A 22,677-nucleotide genomic window follows, 5' to 3' on the forward strand; every position below is an offset into this window, starting at 1 on the left:
TCCTTCTGTGGTTTTCTATCATAATCTGGAAACCAAGTACTAGAGACCTGGCAGCTTCCTAGGAAAAGCCAGAAGAGCCTCATTGAGAAATTCACATGGCCTTTGTTGTTAGGTCTTGACCCTGAAAAACAACCCAAAGAAAAATCAAAGGAAAAGACTCTAACTCTGTCAATTGTTATCTTTCTCTGACACAAGCTGGCATTAGAACGCTCAGTCTAAAAGTCGGTAGGTAGGTAGGACACACCACTGCACTTAACTTCTTTTATGATGAAAGTTTCCTTGAGTAACGAGAATATCCTAGGAAGCATATTACGTAGGATGATTATTTATCAAAACTTAGAACATAAAATATGCCATTCTAAACTGTTGCTATATAGTTAAACTGTTTTCTAGCACTCAGGTTTTCATTGCTATAAAAAATTCTTCCAGAAAAATTGGGACTTCCGCCAAGATGGAGGCATAGGTGGACACGCTGTGCCTTCTCCAACAACCAAGTTTAAAAACAACAAAGTTTTAGCAACAAAAACGCAGCCAAACCACAGAAAATTGAACTGACAACAACGAACGCTTCAGCCAAACTGGTAAGAGGGGCAGAGCCAGCAGCAGAGCACGGTCAGGCAGGAAAGATCCACCTGACTGACCCAGGTGCGCGACCCAGGCACGCTGGCAGCTTTGGGTGGATCCCAGGTGTGGAGTAGTGAGCGGACCCACTGAGGGCGCAAGGTGGAAGACCCACTGAGGGTTGACCGCAGGCACACCTTTGAGAGCAGATAAACCAGTGAAGGAGTGAGCAGTGAGAAGGACCATGCAGGCCCCAGTGGGGGGAAATGGCTAAGGGGACCGATATTGTCCCTCTCTGACCCCACCCTCACATACAGTGTCACAAACCAGCGACCTGGGTAGCCCTGTCCTGGCGAACATCTAAGGCTTCGCTCCTTATACATAACAGGCACAAACAGATCAACACATGGCTCAAAAACAACTCAGAGCCCCAGAGCCAATAAATCTAAGCAACCAAGAAATAGCCAAACTTTCAGATGCACAGTTCAAAACACTGGTGATCAGGATGCTCACAGAACTGGTTGATTTTAGTCAAAAATTGGAGGAACATATGAAGGCTAAACTAATTGAAATGAAGAGAAATGCACAGGAAACCAATAGTAATGGAAAGGAAACTGGGACTCAAATCAATGGAGTGGACCAGAAGGAAGAAAAAAATGACCGAACAGAAAAGGATGAAGAAACAAGAATTCAAAAAATGAGGAGAGGTTTAGGAACCTTCAGGACATCTTTAAACACTCCAACATCCAAATTATAGGGGTACCAGAAGGGGCAGAGGAACAGCCATGAGTGGAAAACTTATTTGAACAAATAATAAAGGAGAACTTCCCCAATCTGGCAAAGGCAATAGAATTCCAGGAAATCAAGGAAGCTCAGAGAGTCCCAGAGAAGTTGGACCCAAGAAGAAACACACCAAGGCACATCATAATTACATTAGCCAAGATTAAAATGAAGGAGACAATCCTAGAAGCAGCAAGAGATAAGGGGACAGTCATCTACAAAGGAGTTCCCGTCAGACTGTCAGTGGATTTCTCAAAAGGGACCTTCCAGGCAAGAAGGGGCTGGAAAGAAGTATTCCAAGTCATGAAAACCAAAGACCTACATCCAAGATTGCTCTATCCAGCAAAGCTTTCATTTAGAATGGAAGGACAGATAAAGTGCTTCTCAGATAAGATCAAATTCAAGGAGTTCATCATCACCAAGCCCTTATTATATGAAATGTTAAAGGGACTTATCTAAGAAAAAGAAGATAAAAAATATGAACAGTGAAAGGACAGCAAACTCACAGTTATTAAGAACCCCACCTAAAACAAAAGCAAACTAAAAGGATAGTTAGATCAGGAGTGGAAACATAGAAAGGAAGATCTCAAGGAGGGTTAGCAACAGGGGAGTGGGAGAAGGAGAAGGGGGGAGAAGGTACAGAAAATAAGTAGCATAGATGGTAGGTAGAAAATAGATGGGGGGAGGGCAAGAATAGTAGAGGAAATATAGAATCTAAACTTGAGACACATGGTCATAAACTAAAGGGGGGATGGTGGGGGAGGGGTGTGCAGGATGGGGGGAATGAAGGGGGAAAATAGGACAACTGTAATGGCATAATCAATAAAATATATATTTAAAAATTATAAAAAATTCTTCCGGAAAAATTAGAACTAGAAGATCATTTATTTCTCAAAGAATTCTCCAGGAGATACTGTCAGGAGTTGTCAGAGACTAAGACCATCTAATATTTTCTTTTTAGCATAACATCAGTAATGCAGAAATGCCTTTCCTTTTTTCTGTGAAAGTGCAGAGTAGCCTCTCTATTGAGGTCCAATGCACATCTCTCAGAACTTCCTAAATCACACTGGGCATTTGTATTTGATCAGAACAATCTTTCATACCCCTTCAGAGTAGATATTGCAAATGTTACATCAGTTGAGAACATGGTTTCTGATAATTCTCACCCCAGATCAGAAACCTTGTTGTCATTCCATTTCTCTGAAAGGTTTCACACAATCATGGTCAGAAATGACTTAGTACAGAGACATACGTCTGAACCCAGCAGTGATTTAAACATTCAGCTGTGTTTCTGAGCCGAACTGGTGCTGAGGAGCAAAGAGTGCTGGGAGTGGCGGAGGCATTTCTGGAGGTGAGTGAAGAGGCGGCAGAGGGGAAGCTCTGAGCTGACATGGCGTGCGTGGGTGTGTGTGTCTACATGTGTTTGCCTCGGCAGAGAAGGAAAGCGTTCTCCTTTACCGTCTCTCCTGTGTATTCTTAGGAGACCAGTTGATTCAGTTGGAAGATCTAGGAGGTCTTTAATGGCACAGGGTTGTAAGATATAAGATATGGGGTATACTTATAGTAAAAATTATTTATTGTTTATCTAAAATTCAGATTTAACGGGGTGTCCTGTGTTTTCCTTGCTAAGTCTGACAATCCTTTGTGAAGAGCATAAGGAATTCTAGCCCTATGCTGAGCAGGTACAAACTCTGCTTTGGTCTGAGTTAAATGCTGGATCATTTGTTTCAGTGAATTGAGGGTATACTAATTGTTGAAATATAATTGCTATCAGGGGGAAATGTCAACTTTGTTATTACTTATAGGTACTGATGAACTCCCAAAAACAAGAACTAAAAGTGCTATTTTGCCATGTAAGTGTAACATTTTCACTCTTATGAAAAATACCTTTCTTTAATTGTTATTAACTCTTTAACATTTCATTTATCTGAATAGCATTAATTTTGTTCCCAGCTTTATTGGAAAGTGGGGAATTAACTTCTGCATTTTGTCTTCTGTGGGTTGGTCATCTGTTCTCAGCTGCAGAGAAACTGGGAGGAATTCCCTTCATGCAGGTATAATCACTGGATTGATCTTTTATTTTTTAGTTATTTTTAAAATCAGCTTTGTGTCTTAAATTACACCATAAGCTTTATAACACCCTCAACACACTTAAAACAAATGTGTGTCTCAAGAGCATTCCATACGTGTTAATGCAATTTCATTTGGAAATCCAATAAAAGGAACTGTTGTACCAGAATCACTTCTCCATCCGTCCCTTAGAGGGTGTGGCAGAGTCAGAAATCTTGTTATAGTTTCCCATAAACGTGGAACTGTGACAAGTATCTTTTATTCTTTCTCAGATTTAAACTATGAAAAAGCATAAAAAGAGTGGAATATTAACTCGTTTTGAAAGTGTAAAGACTTTTTTCCTGCAGCTAATGGTGTGATGGTGGGTAGTATAAATAGCACGTGTACCGTACAGAACTACTGTTCTTGGGAGATTTTTTCACCTTCAAAGTATGTTATATTAAATAGTTAAAATATTAGTTGTTTGGTATTTGTTTAGAAATGAAATGGGCTCATATTTTTTTTTCTGTATTCTAGCCAATGGTCGATGCGTCGTTTCTACAGCAAAATGATGACATAGTTCTTGTCATGCGCAGACTGATCAAGTAGTCTTTTTCATAGTAGGCCTCCAAAAATTTTTTAACAGAAATATTAAAATTTTTTCTTATCTACGTTCTTTATTGTGTTCATTACTGCTATTTAATAAACAAGATAGTTGAATTCTAAACAAGTTATTAAAGTATGATTAATTTGATGATTTTATTGAGGACCTATCAAAAATCAACATTTTTTATGCATTAACAGTTTTCATCATTGCGTTGGGTCATAGTTGGGTGAACACTTGTTGGTCCCTCACAGGAATAAGGCAAGGACGGCCTAAGTAAGACAATGAGTATTTTTTTCCATTGGGGAACACTCTTACTATGTAATTGTATCTACGAACATGTAAGTCAGTCGTAAGTGTGAGATTCAGAATTTTCAATGTAGACATTTTCATTAATTTCTAATGACTGATGGTTAATTAAGAAGACAAAATTAAGACATTTTACGATTTTTGGCAGTTGAGCACTGAATAGTTAAGTCCATAAGGCATGCAATCATAAAAATATTATTTTTATTTACAAATATTTTACTTTAAGAACACTGTTATGTAACATATTTCTTGTGTTTTTCACATACGTTTTTTTTTTAAATTCCTGAAACGCATCTATTAACTAGAAAAACAATGTGGCATCCTATTTTAGGTAGTTTATCAAATTTTCTGAAAATAAAAAAGTTTTGGGTTTTGAACATTAAATAATTAACACAAAGAAAAAACATGTAATCATTACTCATTGCATTTCCCTGCATCATTTTCTCCTTTCTCCATAAATGTACGGAGAATGATGTTTCGTGGCATTTGTGTTGGGGTGTTATTTGTCACTAGATGGGAGTCATAAGAGCAGGAGAATTATTTCACCTTCCTTGGTCCCAATCTGTTCCCAAACTGAAATTTTATGGATTTTGTGCTTGATGTTCACTTTCTTCCTACTACCTGACAGTGTGTACTTCAACAAGCAGTTTGATTTTTTTTATTTTAATTGTTCTTCAAGTATAGTTTTCTGTTTTTTCCTCCCATCCCAGCCCACCCCCCTGATTTTTTAAATAAAAAGGTTAAAAAACTCAAACTCCATCTAAGAAATGTAAAAGTTTCATGCCCGGAATTAACCATATATCTCACATTTCTAATTTTTAACATTATTGAATATAAATAATATACAAAAATTTCCTTAGTAACTTCAAAATCAATTCATCAAAAAAGACAACTAGTTTTCTACTTCTTTCTCCAAATAAACCAAACAACTTCTTAAAATTAATGAGCTCCTTAACACGCAATGGCCTCTAACTGTTTCTGTGGCCAGTCTGTTATTCTAGGTTGTGTTTTATTTCCAGTCTGTAGCTGGTCACTCAGTTCTTCCATTGTAATTATTTAAACTACGAATCTTTTCCCTGCTCCCCTCTGTCCTGTAAGCCTGCTTCCTGTTCTTCTCTTTCTTTCCTGTTCTTAAATCCTTTTTGACCCTGGGTTCAGGAACAGACATCTTTAGGTAGGCAGGGCATTTGGAGTTCATGTTCAACATGAAAATGAATGCAGTTCTGTCTATTTGCCTCTGAAGTTGAATCCAGTCTTCTGCCTTGTTTCTGACCCCAAGACCCTACTCCACCGCTGGCTCTGATCGGGGAGTCTGTGTGGTGTTGTTCTCTGTGTATCTTAACTACTGCCATCTCCCCACTCACTGATACCAAGGTGTTGCTTTCCAAGTGTAAATTTGTTCAATGGATTGATTATTATCCTTTCCCCATCCAATGGGCAGATCTAAAACTGCAAACAACTTTGACTTTGGTGTATAAATTCTACGCTGGGATATTTCCTGACATTGTGGCCTTCTTGCTAAGAGATCTTAGCAAAACTTATAGATCCCCATGCTATTTTTGGCAAAAGTTTGAATTATAAATGTTAAATAAGAAATTGCAGGATTTCCTTGAGTTCTGTAGTTGGTATTATATATATGAAAATAACAGAACTTGTTTATTTACATGTTTTCAATAAATACCTCTCCATGTTAGCAGAGTTCCATTCAGTCTTGATGAGTACATTACCCTCTAGGACAGCACTTTTTAAAAATCTTTTAATTTCATGTAGTTTTTGCTGCATTAAAACTGGAATCGGGACATTAAGGGTTATCTCTCTCTCTACTCCTGGCAGGGCAATTTAATTTAATATACAGGGTGGGGCAAAAGTAGGTTTACAGTTGTGTGTGTGGGGGGGACAAAAAGTTTATTTCTGTATTATTATGTATTAATGATTGTATTATTTTCCATATAAATATCTATAAATCTACTTCTGCCCAACCTTGTAATTTAAAATGAAAAGGAGTGAGTTCTTCATTAAAGTTTAGGTCAAATTAGCAACATTCTCAGGTTGTGTCCTGAGTTTGAAAATAACACCCACAGCCCTGGCTGGTGTAACTCAATGGATTGAGTGCAGGCCTGTGAACCAAAGGGTTACCAGTTCAATTCCCAGCGAGGGCACATGCCTGGGTTGTGGGCCAGGTCCCCAGTAGGGGACATGATCGAGGCAACCACCCATTGATGTTTCTCTCCCTCTTTTTCTCTCTCTCTTCCTTTTTCTCTAAAAATAAATAAATAAAATCTTTAAAAAATGAAAATGTCAGCCACATTTATGTAAATATAGGCAATTTTCATTTTTTTACAACAACCAGATCCTAGTCAGGTCCCATAATATTGAATTACAGCTAGAAAGGAAGCAGATAAAATTCCAAGTAACAGTTGATGCCAGATGCTGTTTATTTAAATAAAACTGTCCTTATTTTAAGAAAAGTCTGTAACTACATTGTTGTCTTCTTAACTTAGTTCTAATGGTCATTCACCAAATACCTAATCTAAGTACTCTACTGTGGCTACATATAAATCTCCATCACATAAGGCAACAACTCACTCATTATTTTTGAATTGGAGTGTTTCATTTAGTCAGTTAGTTACAGAAAACTGCTTTCAGAGAAGCAGCTTCTTTTCTCTCCCTCCCTGCCTTGTTGGAAAACAGTAACAGGACTGCGTGCATGAAACTTATGGTATCCGTGCAAGATGGTGAGAATCTTTCCTTGCTCTGGCTGCTCAGAAACATGTGGCCTCTCCAACCTGAAAGATTAATTCACCCCCTTTCATCTGCTGCCTACTGGCATTCTCCTCATTGATTGCCGCTGGAGATTCCAATTTTCTTCTAAAGCAATTCTTCAGGTTTGAAGTCTCTGAGCCAGATCAAACTTTGAAAGAACAGCATGGCTGTTGACTCCGGACTGACCTCTCATTCTGTCAACCTCACTGATGAGCTGGACTTTGCAGGTTTCCAGTATTCAAATTTAATTTCAGCTAATGGAGGGTGACGGCTTTAGCAGCAATGGCAGGATGCTCTGTGGCACCTGTAATTACTACTGAATTTGAATATATCTTATAATACAATTCTAGAAATTTGCTGAGAATTGTTACATTGCTGCTTCTAGTGTTCACATCAATGCTGAGAAAAGACAGGCAGTGGAGAAGGACCGGGAAGTCTGTTTTGCCATGGGAGACTCACGGACTTTTATGAAGTGGACGTAACCTACATTCTACTTCTCTCCTTGAGTTGTCTTATCAGATTAATACACTGGGCAGGTTATATTTTGATTCTTCCAAACAAGCTGACAGAAAGACATGGCTCTCCCAACTGTCTTGAGCTCCTCATTAGACTGGGAGCTCTTGGAACCCTTGTGTCATATGAAGATTGCCCCCCTAAATCTGGCATAGAGCAGACACAATCTGACTGCTAAACATGTGATTGAATAACTGATCTGTGTTCCTAACTACTAAATCTTTCATTTATATTTAAAATTTGTCTAAAGCTAATGTGTGTTTACCATCTAGTCTTCATAAGAGAATTGGCAAGCTTATGAAAATCTAAACTTACTGTTGGAGACATTGATTCATATTGACTTCTATTGGCAAATTAGAGGCCAAGAAAAGTCCTAAAGAATTACAATATATTCCATTTTGACCTAGAAATATACAAAATTACACTGCTTTTCAAAAACTTGCTTTTGGTTTTGGTGTCAATTAGAGTAATCTTTCTTATACTTGCTTATTATTCAAATAAGCTGGGGCCTCTGGAAACATTTAGTTTCCTGGCTCCTCCCCAGAATCCAAGGCAGGGCCCAGAAATCTGTATTTCTTAGTAAGCTCCTGCATGAGTGTTAGAAGATTTTGCAAACTACTGAATTAGAGAGTTCCCCAAGGTGTTATAGATTGTGCTTGATAAGTATATGTCATTAATTTTGAGGTCTAACAAAATCTTAATGGAAATGCTGTTTTGGTTTTTCTTTTCTGGAGAATTCAGAGTTGTATCGTTTTGACTTATGTTTTAAAAACCCTGAATAATTTTTTTATTTTTAATATTTTATTTATTTATTTTTAGAGAGAGGGGAACGGGAGGAGAAAGAGTGGGAGAGAAACATCAATGTGTGGTTGCCTCTCATGTGTCCCCTGATGGGGACCTGGCCTGCACACCAGGCATGTGCCCTGACTAGGAATCGAACTGGTGACCCTTTGCTTCACAGGCCTGAGCTCACTCCACTGAGCCACACCAGCCAGGGCAAAATCCTGGATAATTTTTTAGGGAGAAAAACAAAATATAATATTAGCTGCTTTTTCCCTGCTAAAGAAGAAAGCTTCCATGGTGTGAATTCAGGTTTATTTAAACATCATGATATTATGACTAATACACTGGGTGAAAAATCTCTCTTAATTTCTAGTTTTTCCATATAAATACTTTCCTGAAATTTATGATTGTTTTTACTTTGGCTTATAACCTTAAAAATGAAATGCTAAAAGTGTCTGTCAAATTTTGCAATTTTCCTGCTAACTGCAGTAAAAAACAGTTCCAAGAGTATAAAACAAATGTCACTTTCATCACAGCAAAGGAATATTTGACTTTCAAACAAAAAATGTATCTGAATTCGTGTTGTGGAGAAATGTGAAAGTCGGTTAAATGTTAGCAAATATGTACTGTAGACTAGAAAGAGAAAAAGTAAGAATGTAGGGACTATGATAAGACATTATCGCCAGGTGCTCAATTATGAAAAATTTAATGTGGGATTTTTGTCAAAAATAGAATACTAAAGTAACTTGCAGTTCCTGTGAAAGCTCTGAAAGGATAGTAAAAAACTGATTCTTCAATGAAAAGAACAAAGCATCTATTTTTTGCCATTGACTTTTGGTATCCAAGTACACACACACATATTCATGCTTATATTTAGACACTTGTATGTATGTGTATAATTTTTCCATGGCACTGCTTTCTTGAGGCTTAGTCAGTTATGACTAATGAAAAACAGAAAGGTCATTCATACTTTTTTTCATTTATGCCACTTACGGTAAACCTATAATATTGCTATTATTTTGATATTGTTTTGATGAAGTAATAATCTTGTTTCTGGATCTACATCAGATTCCACACCCACACCCTCAAAATCTATCAAGGCAAGCAGTCATAAAGACAAAACCAAACAACAAAAAACAGAAAGGTGCAAATAGAGGAATTAGAGAACGTTGTAAATATTTCCTTTTGAAATGCACATCAATAAAACATCTCATAGGCACATGTTCTGACTAGATACATTCAGCTCACTTATTTATTAGGACAAAAATCTGAAGTTGAATTTGTACTTGTGAAGAATGAGGACATTTTTTCCTCGTGGAAAGTAACCATGGAAAACCAGACACAAATAATACTTAGAATCAATAGAAGATGGCTTGTTCAAGTTAAAAAATTAATTGCTAAGTTGTTTAGGGCCCCTCTAAAGAAGAGAACATCTTTAAAGGATATTTTAGATTATAGGTAAAATGCCTAGCAATAATAGTAACAACAAAGCACAATAATTATTTGGCTATTTAAAAGATATGTATATGTAAATAAACGTATGTAAACATGTACTTAAAAGCCCATATTCACAAGTGTTCAAAAAGTGTGCAATGCATTTTCTCCTTTATTTTATAAAATTCCTTTTTCTGTGGTAATGGAGCTGTCTGCCTTGTAGTTTCTTGTTAAAGTATTTCTTTACTACAGTTGTGACTGCTATGTTCTTTTGTACAATTTATCAGTGTTAGTTTTTCAGTAATACATAGTAAACTTATCTAAGGCTTTTCTTCAATACATTGACTTAGATAGAATATTATAAGCAAACTGGCTAAATTTGATTTTAAAACCAATAGTTAAGCAGTTGTTCAGTTTATAATATTGAAATGTTTTAATGGTTTAATGTTTCAGAATTTTTATATTGGGTACATGACACTGTGACATTGTCTCAAATGAGAATTCTGGCTCGTGTCTTTTCCACTGAATGTGTCAATGCACACTCATAATTGTCTTACTTCCTAGTGATAGCCCATTTCTTGTTTTTATGATAAGGCTTATTTTGGAAATGTCAAGATCAAAATCATGTGTTGTAGTAAATGTGAATTTATAGCTATAATCTATTTTGTTTGTTTTTATGGAGGTAATTTTCTGTGGCTCTATATTAATTTGAAAGTAGACTTGATAAATTTAAAATGTAATCCTAAAGCAATCACTAAAATAAATAAAAAAGTTATAGCAAATAAGTCAAAAAACAACACATTATGGTACCAATAAAAGTTGGATTAATCCAAAAGAAGGCAGAAAAATAGAAATAAATGAAGAAATCATGTGACAAGTAGAATATAAATAGCAAAATGTTATATGGAAACCCAATTATATCCATACTCATTTCAAATATAAATACTTTAGTAGGAAGCATTGATAATTAGATTTTTTAAAAAGGAGGGTCCATTAAGTGCTGCACAATGGAAACGCATTTCAACTATAAAGTGCAATTAAGTTAGAAGTAAAGGGATGGAAAAAAACATATACCAACATATCAGTAATCACAAGAAAGCTGGAGTACCTCTATCAATACTGGCAAAGTAGATTTCAGAGCAAACAATATTACCAGGGATAAAGAAGGTCATTTTTGAATGAAAAGGAATTATTTGATCAAGAGAACATTACAATCCTAATTGCTCATACATCTTTTAACAGATCCTCAAAATGTATGAAGCAACCACCGATAATAAGGAGAAATGGAGAAATTCTCAATTATAGTTGGAAATTTCCACATTGCTCTCTCTGTAATTGATTGTACAAGTAGAAAATCAGTAAAGATATAAAACACATGAACAACACTATCAAGGAAGTTGGCCAACTTGGCACAAAAGTTTTACATATATTTCAGACTAAGATAATAAAGTAGAATGAATTTGTGTGCAAATTTCTAGTCTATTAAGGAAAAATGAAAATTATTCACATATAATGATTAAATCACATGCTTGAGGTAAATATAGAGCCAAAATATGTCACTATTACAATGAAACCATATTTTTCTTTGTACCTCTTTCCAAAATAACCTATGTAAGGATTTCAATATTATAGATGTACTTTTAATACTTATCTACTTTAAAATTAACTTCAACCTGTTTTCAATTCCAATGTCATTGGCTCTGCTTTTCTTGCTTGTTCATTTTGTTGATTAGGCTGACAGTGATCAGAAGGAAAAGGAGAGAAGATAATGGGGGAAAAGGGGGAAGTGTTTGTAGAGACAATTATAAAGGACACATGGACAATAACAAGGGGGAGTGGAAATGGGGGAGGGAGGTGGGGAGGGCTGGGGTGATGGGGAGAAAAGGCAGAAAACTACTTGAAAAACAATAAAAATTTAAAAAAATTAAAAAGAAAAAAGAAAATTAATTTCAAGAGTTATATAATGCATGACTTTAAAAATCTTCATTTTATAGGCCATATTTATTCTCTATGTATCAGAATGCTTCCTGTAAAAGGTGAAAGACAGGAACTGAAACAATTACTTTCAATAACTGATGGCAGGTATCTGTCTATAGCTCAAAAATGAATTTGATGGCAATTTTACATAATGCCCAATATTAATTTGACCTAACATGTCCCTGAATATGAAACAATATGAAACATGTCATGATTCTATGTTCTTCAAGAAAATAAGTAATCCCAATTAAATGGTGACATTATAAAATACAACAGCTTCTCGGATGGTAAAATGTAAAATATGTGTGTATTCTGAGGTGTTAAATGAATGTATCTAGATGCTAGCTAGGCTTGCTCTAAGATGTTCAAAGATAAATAGATGTGGCTTTTATAATCTAAACCTAAAATCATGTCTCCTTTAAAGCCTATTTTGTGTGAAGTGAATTCAGACTTATTGATTCACTTAAATAGCCATTGTGGGCTTTGGACTTGTAGAAAAATGTATAAATTTTCTCCATGAATACTTGAAAATAATATTCCCAGCTCTCTATTGGTTAAAAATACAATGACAGTAAGGGACTAAAAAAGCTTCATAAAATGGAAAAAATTATCCTTAACTCAGAAATATTTAATGTGTATACAACTGTGTTACATGTTCACCCAAATCCTTGAATGAAGAGATTTGGTTTCTGTTGATGTCTTCAGAAAGCAAGAGTTCTTTGCAAAAATACTCCAAGCAATGAGTTAATTTCAATTTTATTAGTCCAGCTGAGGCCATATTTTAACATTTGACCCAATTTGTTATTGATGTTATGCCAAAGTACTTCCATTCTTCAGGGTCCCATAGAAATTCAGACTAGTAGATATTAGGAAAAGATTTTCAAAAAAATAAGAACCTTAAAGAATTAGAAATTGTATAGTATAGAAACGTATGGTACATTAATATATATCTATTATAATATTAAAACAGTTTAGGCAGGTCAACAATGAAAAGAATCAATAAATTAAAGCACCATTAAAAATTGAGCAAAGAAACAGCCTATCTTTTTATTTTAATGAACTAGTAAAATAGTCAAAATTTGTATATTTCTAAAATTCCTAATTATCAAAATAATCAATGAAATTCAAATGTTTAAAAGTCTTTAAATTAACATTTGAAATACTCTTCTCCAAAGAACATTCTTTTCTGGTACCATTGATATATATTAATAATAAAAATACCAGTATCACATGTTGAAACAATAAGTATTTGTATGTGCTTTATGGTAAATATAAGCTGAATCTTAGATATTAGATTATTGATAATATGAAAATTGCTATTAATAAAGCAATTTCTCTTTTTACAGGTTTCATCATTACCTTATTTTACTATAAACTCCTTTACAGTACTATTTTTTTAAAAAAGATTTTATGTATTTATCTTTAGAGGGGAAGGGAAGGAGAAAGGGAGAGAAACATCAATGTATGGTTGCCTCTCATGTGTCCCCTGCTGGGAATTGGTCGGCAACCCAGGCATGTGCCCTGACTGGGAATGGAACCACAATCGTTTGGTTCACAGGCCCGTGCTCAATCCACTGAGCTACACCAGCCAGGGCTACAGTACTATTCTTTAAATCTTTTTATCTAATATACATTTTTCAATGTATGTAGCCATTATTTTCATTACGTGTGTATAATCAGTTCATTCAATTAAACGTGGATGCAGTGTGATCCTCCACTTCTGCACATTATTAACCAGATGGGCGACTTACCTTATCTTTTCTTTGTTTTTCATCCTGGTATACAGTCCAGTGTTCTCCATCATTGCTGTAAGCTAGTTTGTAGGAGCCTACAAACTGTACATGACCAAAATCTTTAGCTCCCTGTGTAATGATGCCAGTCACTTTGGTAGGAACCAGAAGATCTACCTAAAAAAGGAAAAGACATAATTTAAATACCACAATAGAGTGTATTACAAATGTGCACGTCTTTTTAACTCAGGAGATTAAGAAACACATATGTTGAAGGCAAAATTCCATTAACTGTTTACAACTTTAAACTGATGACTGAGTCAATTATTGGCTTGCAATTTTTATTTTGCCACTGGGGTAAACAGGTTAAAACTTGAACAATCATTTTGAACATTTTCAAATAAAAAGATGGTCATTTCAGTATACCAATCAATTTTCTATTAAACTAATTCATCCAACTGTGCAGTTTTGTATATCTGAGATAGTACAGAACCGGCAAGCTAACCTTTTTGAGACTGATCATTATCTTTCAGAAATTGCATTATAATTTAATTTGCTAAATTTATAGGTCAATTCATAATAATAAAAATAAAATTATTGCTGTGTACATACCAGACACAAAAATGACATTAGATGTTTCATCATCAAACATTAAATAACAAGTCAACTCCATTTCCATGAATTTTAAGCAGTTTAGTTATATGAAATAAAGTAATAGTAATCATTGTCCAAGGAAAATATTTCTGAAAACACTGAGGAGCAAGTCAAGTGTTCTTCAGAAATGAAGGATGATTACAACATGCACCCACGACTTGTGAGATCTGTACTCATGACGTATTTCTTTCCTGCAAAATATGTAATTAAAGGACAAATGTGTGCTTAAAGACCCATGGTGGTTTAGTAAGCATTAAATTCATAAAAATGTAATTGAATACAAAAGATAGGGATGATTTTTATCAAAGAAGAATACATAACATTGAACAGTTTTGTATTCTCCCATTTTATTCCTGAATTCATCCATTTTTTCTTACCTCTTATGATGCTAATTTTAAAAAAGAAAAATTTGTTTCCATGTGAACAATTTTTATAATGACCCTTGTGTTTTTACTTTTTAGTTTCTTGATCTATGACTTCCTTTCTCCTTGGACAATAGCCACCGACTTCCTCCTACTTCCTATGACTGAATGCCATGTTACATCTTTGATCTTATCATCTTTAACTGTCTTGATCCCATGTTTGACCTTGGTGGCTTTTAACCACTATGTCCTATTGTTTCTATTTCAGGTTCTCCATCCTGTGAGATGTACTTAGTCACAAATAGACAGTCATGGGTCAGATACAGGTCACGGATGAGAAGATAGCAGAGTGCTTTGAACAGAAAATATTTAGTGATGCTCATCAAATAAAGATATGATAGAAGTTTCCAATGTGTCACAGCCTAGGAACACATATATTTTTTAAAAATCACGTAAATTTTTGTCCACTTTTTGAAACATTTTTTAATTAAAGACAGGCTCAATTGGACAATGAATTAAGACAGAAAACCACCCTTAATGCTTTATTAAAATTTTTAGAAAGTTTAACAAATACTATAAAATACTGCGCTTCTGTTTTTGCCATTTTCCGAACTTATATTATGTCATCTCGAATCCTTGTGCATCCAACAGCAATGCAGGATGGAAAAATTATATCCTGGGAAGGAAACTGTGGTTGCCACTATACAAAGTGCTTTCTTGTATGTGCTTATTGAATTCACTCAACAACCCTGGAGGATAGGGCATTCTCTTTACATTAGGGATGGGAAAATAGAAGTCTAATATAACTTGATGTGTGATCCAAAGATAAATAGCGAATAAAGGAAGGACCCCCGATTCAAATGCATGTCCTTCTGATTCAAAGTTCTGCCATATATATAGATTCTCAGACAATGATTTTTCCCCATTCCCAGTGACTATTTCAGGAGTTTCTGAGGAATCTCAAAGCTTTTTCACCACATTCATCAAACATACAGCAACTGTAGGCCTTCCCCACCTCACCCCCCACACAAAGAAATCCTGGCTTTACCATACTGGGAGAGCAGCCCTGTCTTTTAGCATGAATTTCCACCCTGTTCTTCAGCTGTCTGGACTTAAAAATTTGGGTTGTTTTTGTAGTCCAAAATCCAGATCTAAAGCTCAGAGATAACTAGGCATAGCTTCTGGTTTTCAAAGTGCTCTTGATGTTGCTAACACTTAATAAATGCAAAAATCAAAACAAAACAGCAGAAACAAACAAACAAATAAAAAACTCTTACAATACTCTGAGCCACTGCTTCCCAGGGCTGTAAACACACAGGAACTCAAACTGTCCACAGGAATATAAAATGCTCCAGGGCTGTATTCTTCAATCCATACATTTCTATCAGTCATTAGCTAAGATGAGGTAATGAGGAGTCTTATAGCATTCTCCTTTTCAGCGGTATTTCTTAAAGTCAGCTGGGTTTCCTGCGGGTGGAGATGTTTTCTCCTGAAGTTGTGTGACTTGGCTCTCTCTAATAGGTATGTTTTTCTCCTGTTCTAACTGCTCCCCTTCTCCAGTTTTCTTTTCTTTTTTAATCTAGAACTGTTTTTCTTTTTTTTTCAGTTAAGTCAACTTCTTGATTTAAATAGTCAGCAATCTGTTTTAAGCTGGAATTTGTCCTAAAATTTGTTACATTAAACTTAGAATACCATGCCTCAGCAAACCTTTTTTTCAGTACATAAATAATCTGCATCCCACACTTAACATGAGGTTGCTGCAACAGAGGGTACAGAGATCTCACTCTGAGACACACTCACGGAGATGTCACCCTCATGTTCAGCATGCAGGATGATCTGAGAAAAGCCTGTTCCTCTGGACCTATGCCTACCCCTATCCCCAGACCACCCTGCGTGCTTGCAGAACTTCTGAGTCAAGATGTACTGCACACATTTCGGTCAAAATGACAAAAGGCTTTCTGCTGTTTTGGACCCTCACCTCCCAAGGTTTGGCTCAAGTAGAGCAGGTCATTTAGGGCGCTGAGCTGGCACATGGGTAGACTTTTTGGCTTGGTGCACTGTGCTTTGTACCCAGATCTGTACTAAATATGCCTTGCATGTGTTACAGTCCCTCAATAAAGGTTTTTGCTTGATTGAGAGGAAACTACTTCCTATGCATATTCTACAGACAAGAATTAACCTATGGCTAAAGATGCCCCAATGCATCATAGCAGAAAACACTAACTGCTTTTCTTGTGTTTCACTATTCAGGATAACATTACTGGTCAAGGAAACACAAGTGCCTTGGTGATAAAAACCAATTTTTACTGGGAGGGCAACTAGTTAAAATCTCCTTTGATCTTCAGCAGTGAGACTGTGAGAGGCAGCGCATCCCAGTGGAGCTGATGGTCTGGTTCCCACTCTGGCTCTGCCCTGACTGGCTGCCTGCCCTGGAGCCACTTACTTTGCCTCCCTACATCACAGTGTCTTCACCCGAAAAACGAGAATAATAGTCCTCCTAGGGTCTATGAAGATTAGATGAGTTAAAAGTGGTTAAGTGTGTAAAATAATATGTACAATATAATCAGGGCTGTACAAGAGTTTGATAACAAAGAGTAAATAAATCTGGGAAAATAATCTAATATTGGTCTTAGAGCACCTTATTAGAAGCATAATTATAGAAATAAGGAAACTGAGGGGCCAGATTTTCCTAGAAGCAACTTCTTGATTGTAGTGTATTTTGTCCACCTTCTCAGAGTATATATACAAAAATGGTCATTTCATTTTTACTTAAAGTAGAGAAAATTTGAAACAACTGAAATTGTCATTCATGGGTGAAATGCTTAATTAAAAATAATGAAATTAATTGTGTGGAATTTTGTGTATCTTCATTTGAATATTAAGATTACATTACAGTAGGGAAATGGTTCAAAAATAATATTGGAAGAGAAAATTAGATTCCAAATTATAGTGATTTTTCCTTTTAATTACAAGAGCGAAAAAAGAGAGATACATATAGAGAGAGGCATAAATGATGTATAAGAAAAATTTATTGCAGGATAATTATGTAGGAATAGAACTTTTTTGATGTAAAACCTCCTGTAATGTCTTAGCAAAGCATAAATGTTTTGAGAGTGTTTAACTTAGAAAAACAGTATAGAATAACTGAGGGCATTTGTTTGAGAAAGTTTAAGATGAGCTACATTTCAGACATCTACATACCACCCTGACAGATGGCTCCCTGAAAGGAGAGAGGGAGGATTTAGGAAAGTCCCGAGTTTCATGGAAATGTTTCTAAAGGGGTGAGGAAAATGAAGGATGATACAGACAAATTAAGTACGCAGGGAAGCTAACAAAAAGACCAAAGAGATTTATCACAGAAATATGCCACTCAGCTGCATCTGAAATGCTATAGTTTTTGCTTTTATGTTGTATCAGTTATTTTGGATTTTACAACTCCATGGTGATCTATAATATTAGATCTCCATGGAGATCTAACAAACAGGTATAACTTGAAAGCTAATATAATAATATAGTACTTAAAAATAGAATTATGGGTAAAATATTTAGACAACGTGTTTGTTTTACTAAAGAATTTTCATCTCAATATTACATAAGACAGTTGTACGTAATCTGAGCTACTTTAAGTCACGTAACTATTGTATTTGGCATTTGAACATTATTGTTCATTATCAGGTGTTGTAGATACTTTTAGTATTCATTTGCACCTATTAGTTAATGTCATCATCTTATTATAAAATATTTACCAGCCCCTGTATCTGACATGTTTTTGTAGTTCTAAGGTTATGGGTCAAAACCTTAAAATATTATGGGGGCTTGATAAACATACTTATTTCTGAATTCATCATTGCATTCCTTCATTCATAAAAAATTTAACTTGCAATAATATTTAAAAACATTTAATATAGCAATTGCTTTTTCTGCATTAAATTAAAAAAATTATGACCACTAAAACACATGCAAAAATATAACATAAAATAACCTTTCAAAGAATAGAGTGAATTTACCGTTCTTTTTCTTCTAATATTTTATTTATTTATTTTTAGAGAGAGAAAAAGGGAGGGGGAAAGAGGGGGAGAGAAACACTGCTGTACAATCAGTTGCTTCTCACATGCTAGTAATCAAGGACCTGGTTTGCAACCCAAGCATGTGCCCTGATCAGGAACTGAACTGGCAACCTTTTGCTTTGCAGGCCAGGGTTCAGTACACTGAGCCACACCAGCCGCGGTGTTGGAATTTACTCTTTTATTGGTGTTTTAGAGCGTGCCTTTTACTTGTGAAGCCACATATAACGTGTGTATAGTGCCATAAATAAGCTTTCTAAACTCAGGTGATCACCCAGGAGTGCGTTTTGTAGGACACCTGGCATATTGTAGAGATTCCAGATATCCAGCATCATCTGCCCTCAATTCAAACCTGAGGTAATTCCATGCTTCAAAATTACTTGCAATTATAGCATGAACAATGCCACATATCAGCAGAGCTATGCCCCAGGATAGCTGTCAGCTTATGCTATTAACTGTTGAAAAGTTTATTTAGAATTGTGCAAGTAATGCAACTGCATGTTTTAACTAAGAATAGGAGATAGCATGATAATTATAAACATTTCATAATTTTACTTTAATAATATTTCTCATTATAAAAAACAATACATGTTTCTTCTTTGTCAGCTCCAGATGAACTTTCCTAATGTAGTTCTCGGGAAAACATTTGAGAAAATCAACCAGGCTTCACTAAAAGTTTGTGTGTAAAATAGTTCTAAATGAAAGTCCATCTATCAAGATTTTCTCATCAAATCCCAAAGATGTCTAAAAGGAATAAACAACAAAAATTATAAACACATTCAGAGTTAACAAATAACATTATAAAGATTCTATTGTCTTGTATTGATTGATGCATTTAAATCATGATACATAATAGAAAAATAATGAGTTTGTGTTCTTAATGAGGAGATCTTTGTAATATTCTATATAAGTTTCACTCTTGGAATTGGTTAAAAATTATTATCAAACAATTATAAATAACTAAAGTGGACATTAAAGCTCACAGGTAAACTCTTACATAATTTCTCTAAATTCTATTTCAGAAAGAGTGAAATGTGTCTAAAAATATAAAAGTTGGAAAAATTTTAGGGAAAAGAATAATGCTATTTTTTAAAGTTATTGAAAGTGACTTTCTGCTGAGTTCATCAAAAATAAGATCACCCTTGGAGAGACAAATTAACACCTTTATTTACCTTTAAGACTAATTTTGATTTGGCTGGAAACTTTGGCATATTTCATGAAAAAGAATTCAGAACAGTGGCTAATTAAATTAGGTCTGAAATTGATAGGGTCATTATTAATTAGTTAAAGGAGACTTAATGAAAGTCTTTGATCAAACAGCATGATGATATCCAATAAATGTTATTCAAATACTTTAATTACAGCAGTACAAAAATTCAAATGAAGTAGAAAGCCAAAAAAAATCTCTTGTAATTTAAAAAAGAATGACATAACAAAGTAGAAATTGAAATAGTTTGCTATTCAGTGCTTTTTGCTAGAATAGTGGGAGGACAGCCTCGGTAAAAATTCTGTGTAAGAATCTTTTATAAGGTTAAAGATTCATTGAACTGGTGATCAAACTCACAGGTATTTCCATACTCAGAATTTGGTTGACTGTTCACTTGAAAATGCAGCCATTGTTACTAAAATGAGAATGGTTTGTGGGGCATTGATGCAGCCTGGCATCCAAGGAGAGTGGACTAAAACACACATGCATGAACAATGATGACTTCACTGTACTATTCATTGGGGGCTGTAGATGCCACTGAGTGAGCATGTGCACTGTGTGTCTGTCACATTCAAAATAACTGAGTGAGTAGAACAAAGAATCCGTATCAAATTATGGATTAAACTCGAGAATTCCACGGCAGAAACTATTTGGATGACTAAGAAAGCCGCATGGACAAGTATGGACAACTGGTGATTGGCAGCTTTATGCATCCCTTCATGCATCACTTCTCATGCAGAGTGTTTTGGCAAAACAACAAATCATCCAGATGACTGAGCCTCCCTACAGCCCAGATTTGGCAGCCTGCAACTTCTGGCTTTTCCCAAAACTAAAATCACCTTTGAAAGGGCAGGGACTTCAGAATGTTGAAGAGATTCAGGTAAATAAAATGGGGCAGCTGATGGCATTGGGGAGAACTGTGTGAGGTCCCAAGGTGCCTGGTTTGAAGAAGACTAAGATGTCATTGTTCTGTGTACAGTGTTTCTTGTTTCTTGTATCTTGTATCTTCTTCAATAAATGTCTCTATTTTTATATCACACAGCTGGATACTTTCTGGACAGACCTCACCATATATCTTTGATAGCTCCTTTAATTGATGTAATTTTATCAAAGGCATTTGTACTTTTATTTTTTATTTTTTTGTTTTTATCAAAATATTTTATTATCTACTTATACCCACAGAAAATAGTATGAAATAATGTATCAATCATGCCGAACAGAAACCCTGTCCTGTACTCATTAAACAATGACTCCCCATTCCTCCCTTCTCCCAGCCTCTTTTTTATTTTATTTTATTTTTTTAATTGATTATGCCATTACAGTTGTTCTATTCCCCCCCTTCATTCCCCTACACCCTACCCCCTGTCCTCACCATTACCCCCCCATTTAGTTTATGACCATGTGTCTCAAGTTCTTTAGATTCTATATGTTCCCTACTATTCTTGCCCCCCATCTATTTTCTATCTACTGTCTATGCTACTTATTTTCTGTACCTTCTCCCCCCTTCTCCTCCTCCCACTCCCCTGTTGCTAACCCTCCTTGAGATCTTCCTTTCTATGTTTCCACTCCTGATCTAACTATCCTTTTAGTTTGCTTTTGTTTTAGGTGGGGTTCTTAATAACTGTGAGTTTGCTGTCCTTTCACTGTTCATGGTTTTTTAACTTCTTTTTCTTAGATAAGTCCCTTTAACATTTTATATAATAAGGGCTTGGTGATGATGAACTCCTTGAATTTGATCTTATCTGAGAAGCAGTTTATCTTCCCTTCCATTCTAAATGAAAGCTTTGCTGGATAGAGCAATATTAGTTGTAGGTCTTTGGATTTCATGACTTGGAACACTTCTTTCCAGCCCCTTCTTGCCCGGAAGGTCTCTTTTGAGAAATCCACTGACAGTCTGATGGGAACTCTTTGTAGGTGACTGTCCCCTTATCTCTTGCTGCTTCTAGGATTTTCTCCTTCATTTTAATTTTGGCTAATGTAATTATGATGTGCCTTGGTGTGTTTCTTCTTGGGTCCAACTTCTTTGGGATTCTCTGAGCTTCCTGGATTTCCTGGAAGTCTATTTCCTTTGCCAGATTGGGGAAATTCTCCTTTATTATTTGTTCAAATAAGTTTTCCACTGGTGGCTGTTCCTTTCCCCCTTCTGGTACCCCTATAATTCGGATGTTGGAGCGTTTAAAGATGTCCTGGAGGTTCCTAAGCCTCTCCTCATTTTTTTGAATCCTTGCTTCTTCACTCTTTTCTGTTTGGCCATTATTTGCTTTCTTCTGGTCCACTCCATTGATTTGAGTCCCAGTTTCCTTTCCATTATTATTGGTTTCCTGTGCATTTCTCTTCATTTCAATTAGTTTCGCCTTCATACGTTTCTCTAATTTGTGGCTATAATCAAACAGTTCTGTGAGGATCCTGATCACCAGTGTTTTAAACTGTGCGTCTGAGAGTTTTGCTATTTCTTCGTCGCTTAGATTTATGGGCTCTGGGGCTTTTGAGATCTTCTTGAGCCATTTTTGGTCTGTTCGTGCCCATTAAGTATGAGGAGCAGAGCCTTGGACTCCCAGGTCACTGGGTTGTGACGCTGTATGTGGGGGCGGGGTCAGAGAGGGGAAATGGTGGCCCCCTCCGCTGCTGCTGGGGGCCTGCTGGGTCCTGTCTAATCGCCCACTCCCTTGCTTGTCTATCAGCACACGAATGTGCAACCACAGTCAACCCACAGCCCTGCTCCCTCGCTGTTTCACGGAGGTCGCTCGCTGTGTCGCTCACTAGGTCCAACCCTGCACCTGGATTCCGAGTGCGCCTGAGTCTGTCTGACCGAGTTTTCCTGTGCAACACTGCTCCGCCAGCTGCTGGTTTCGCCCCTCTTACTGGTCAGGCTGAAAAATTTGTTGTT

General features: G+C 35.9%; 1 protein-coding gene across 2 annotated transcripts in view; it reads right to left on the minus strand.

The window, feature by feature from the left end:
- The window catches only part of EDIL3 (EGF like repeats and discoidin domains 3), a 390,073-nt gene that overhangs the window by 11,869 nt on the left and 355,527 nt on the right, over positions 1–22,677 (minus strand). For both annotated transcript variants that reach the window (XM_037142971.2, XM_037142972.2), the window contains one exon: positions 13,525–13,680. In XM_037142971.2, the coding sequence (XP_036998866.1) occupies positions 13,525–13,680 (156 nt within the window). The remainder of the gene's footprint in view (positions 1–13,524; positions 13,681–22,677) is intronic.

The sequence above is a fragment of the Artibeus jamaicensis genome, unplaced genomic scaffold, assembly GCF_021234435.1.
Source record: "Artibeus jamaicensis isolate MK-2021 breed Jamaican fruit bat unplaced genomic scaffold, CSHL_Jam_final contig_373, whole genome shotgun sequence".
NCBI classification, from domain to species: Eukaryota; Metazoa; Chordata; class Mammalia; order Chiroptera; family Phyllostomidae; genus Artibeus; species Artibeus jamaicensis.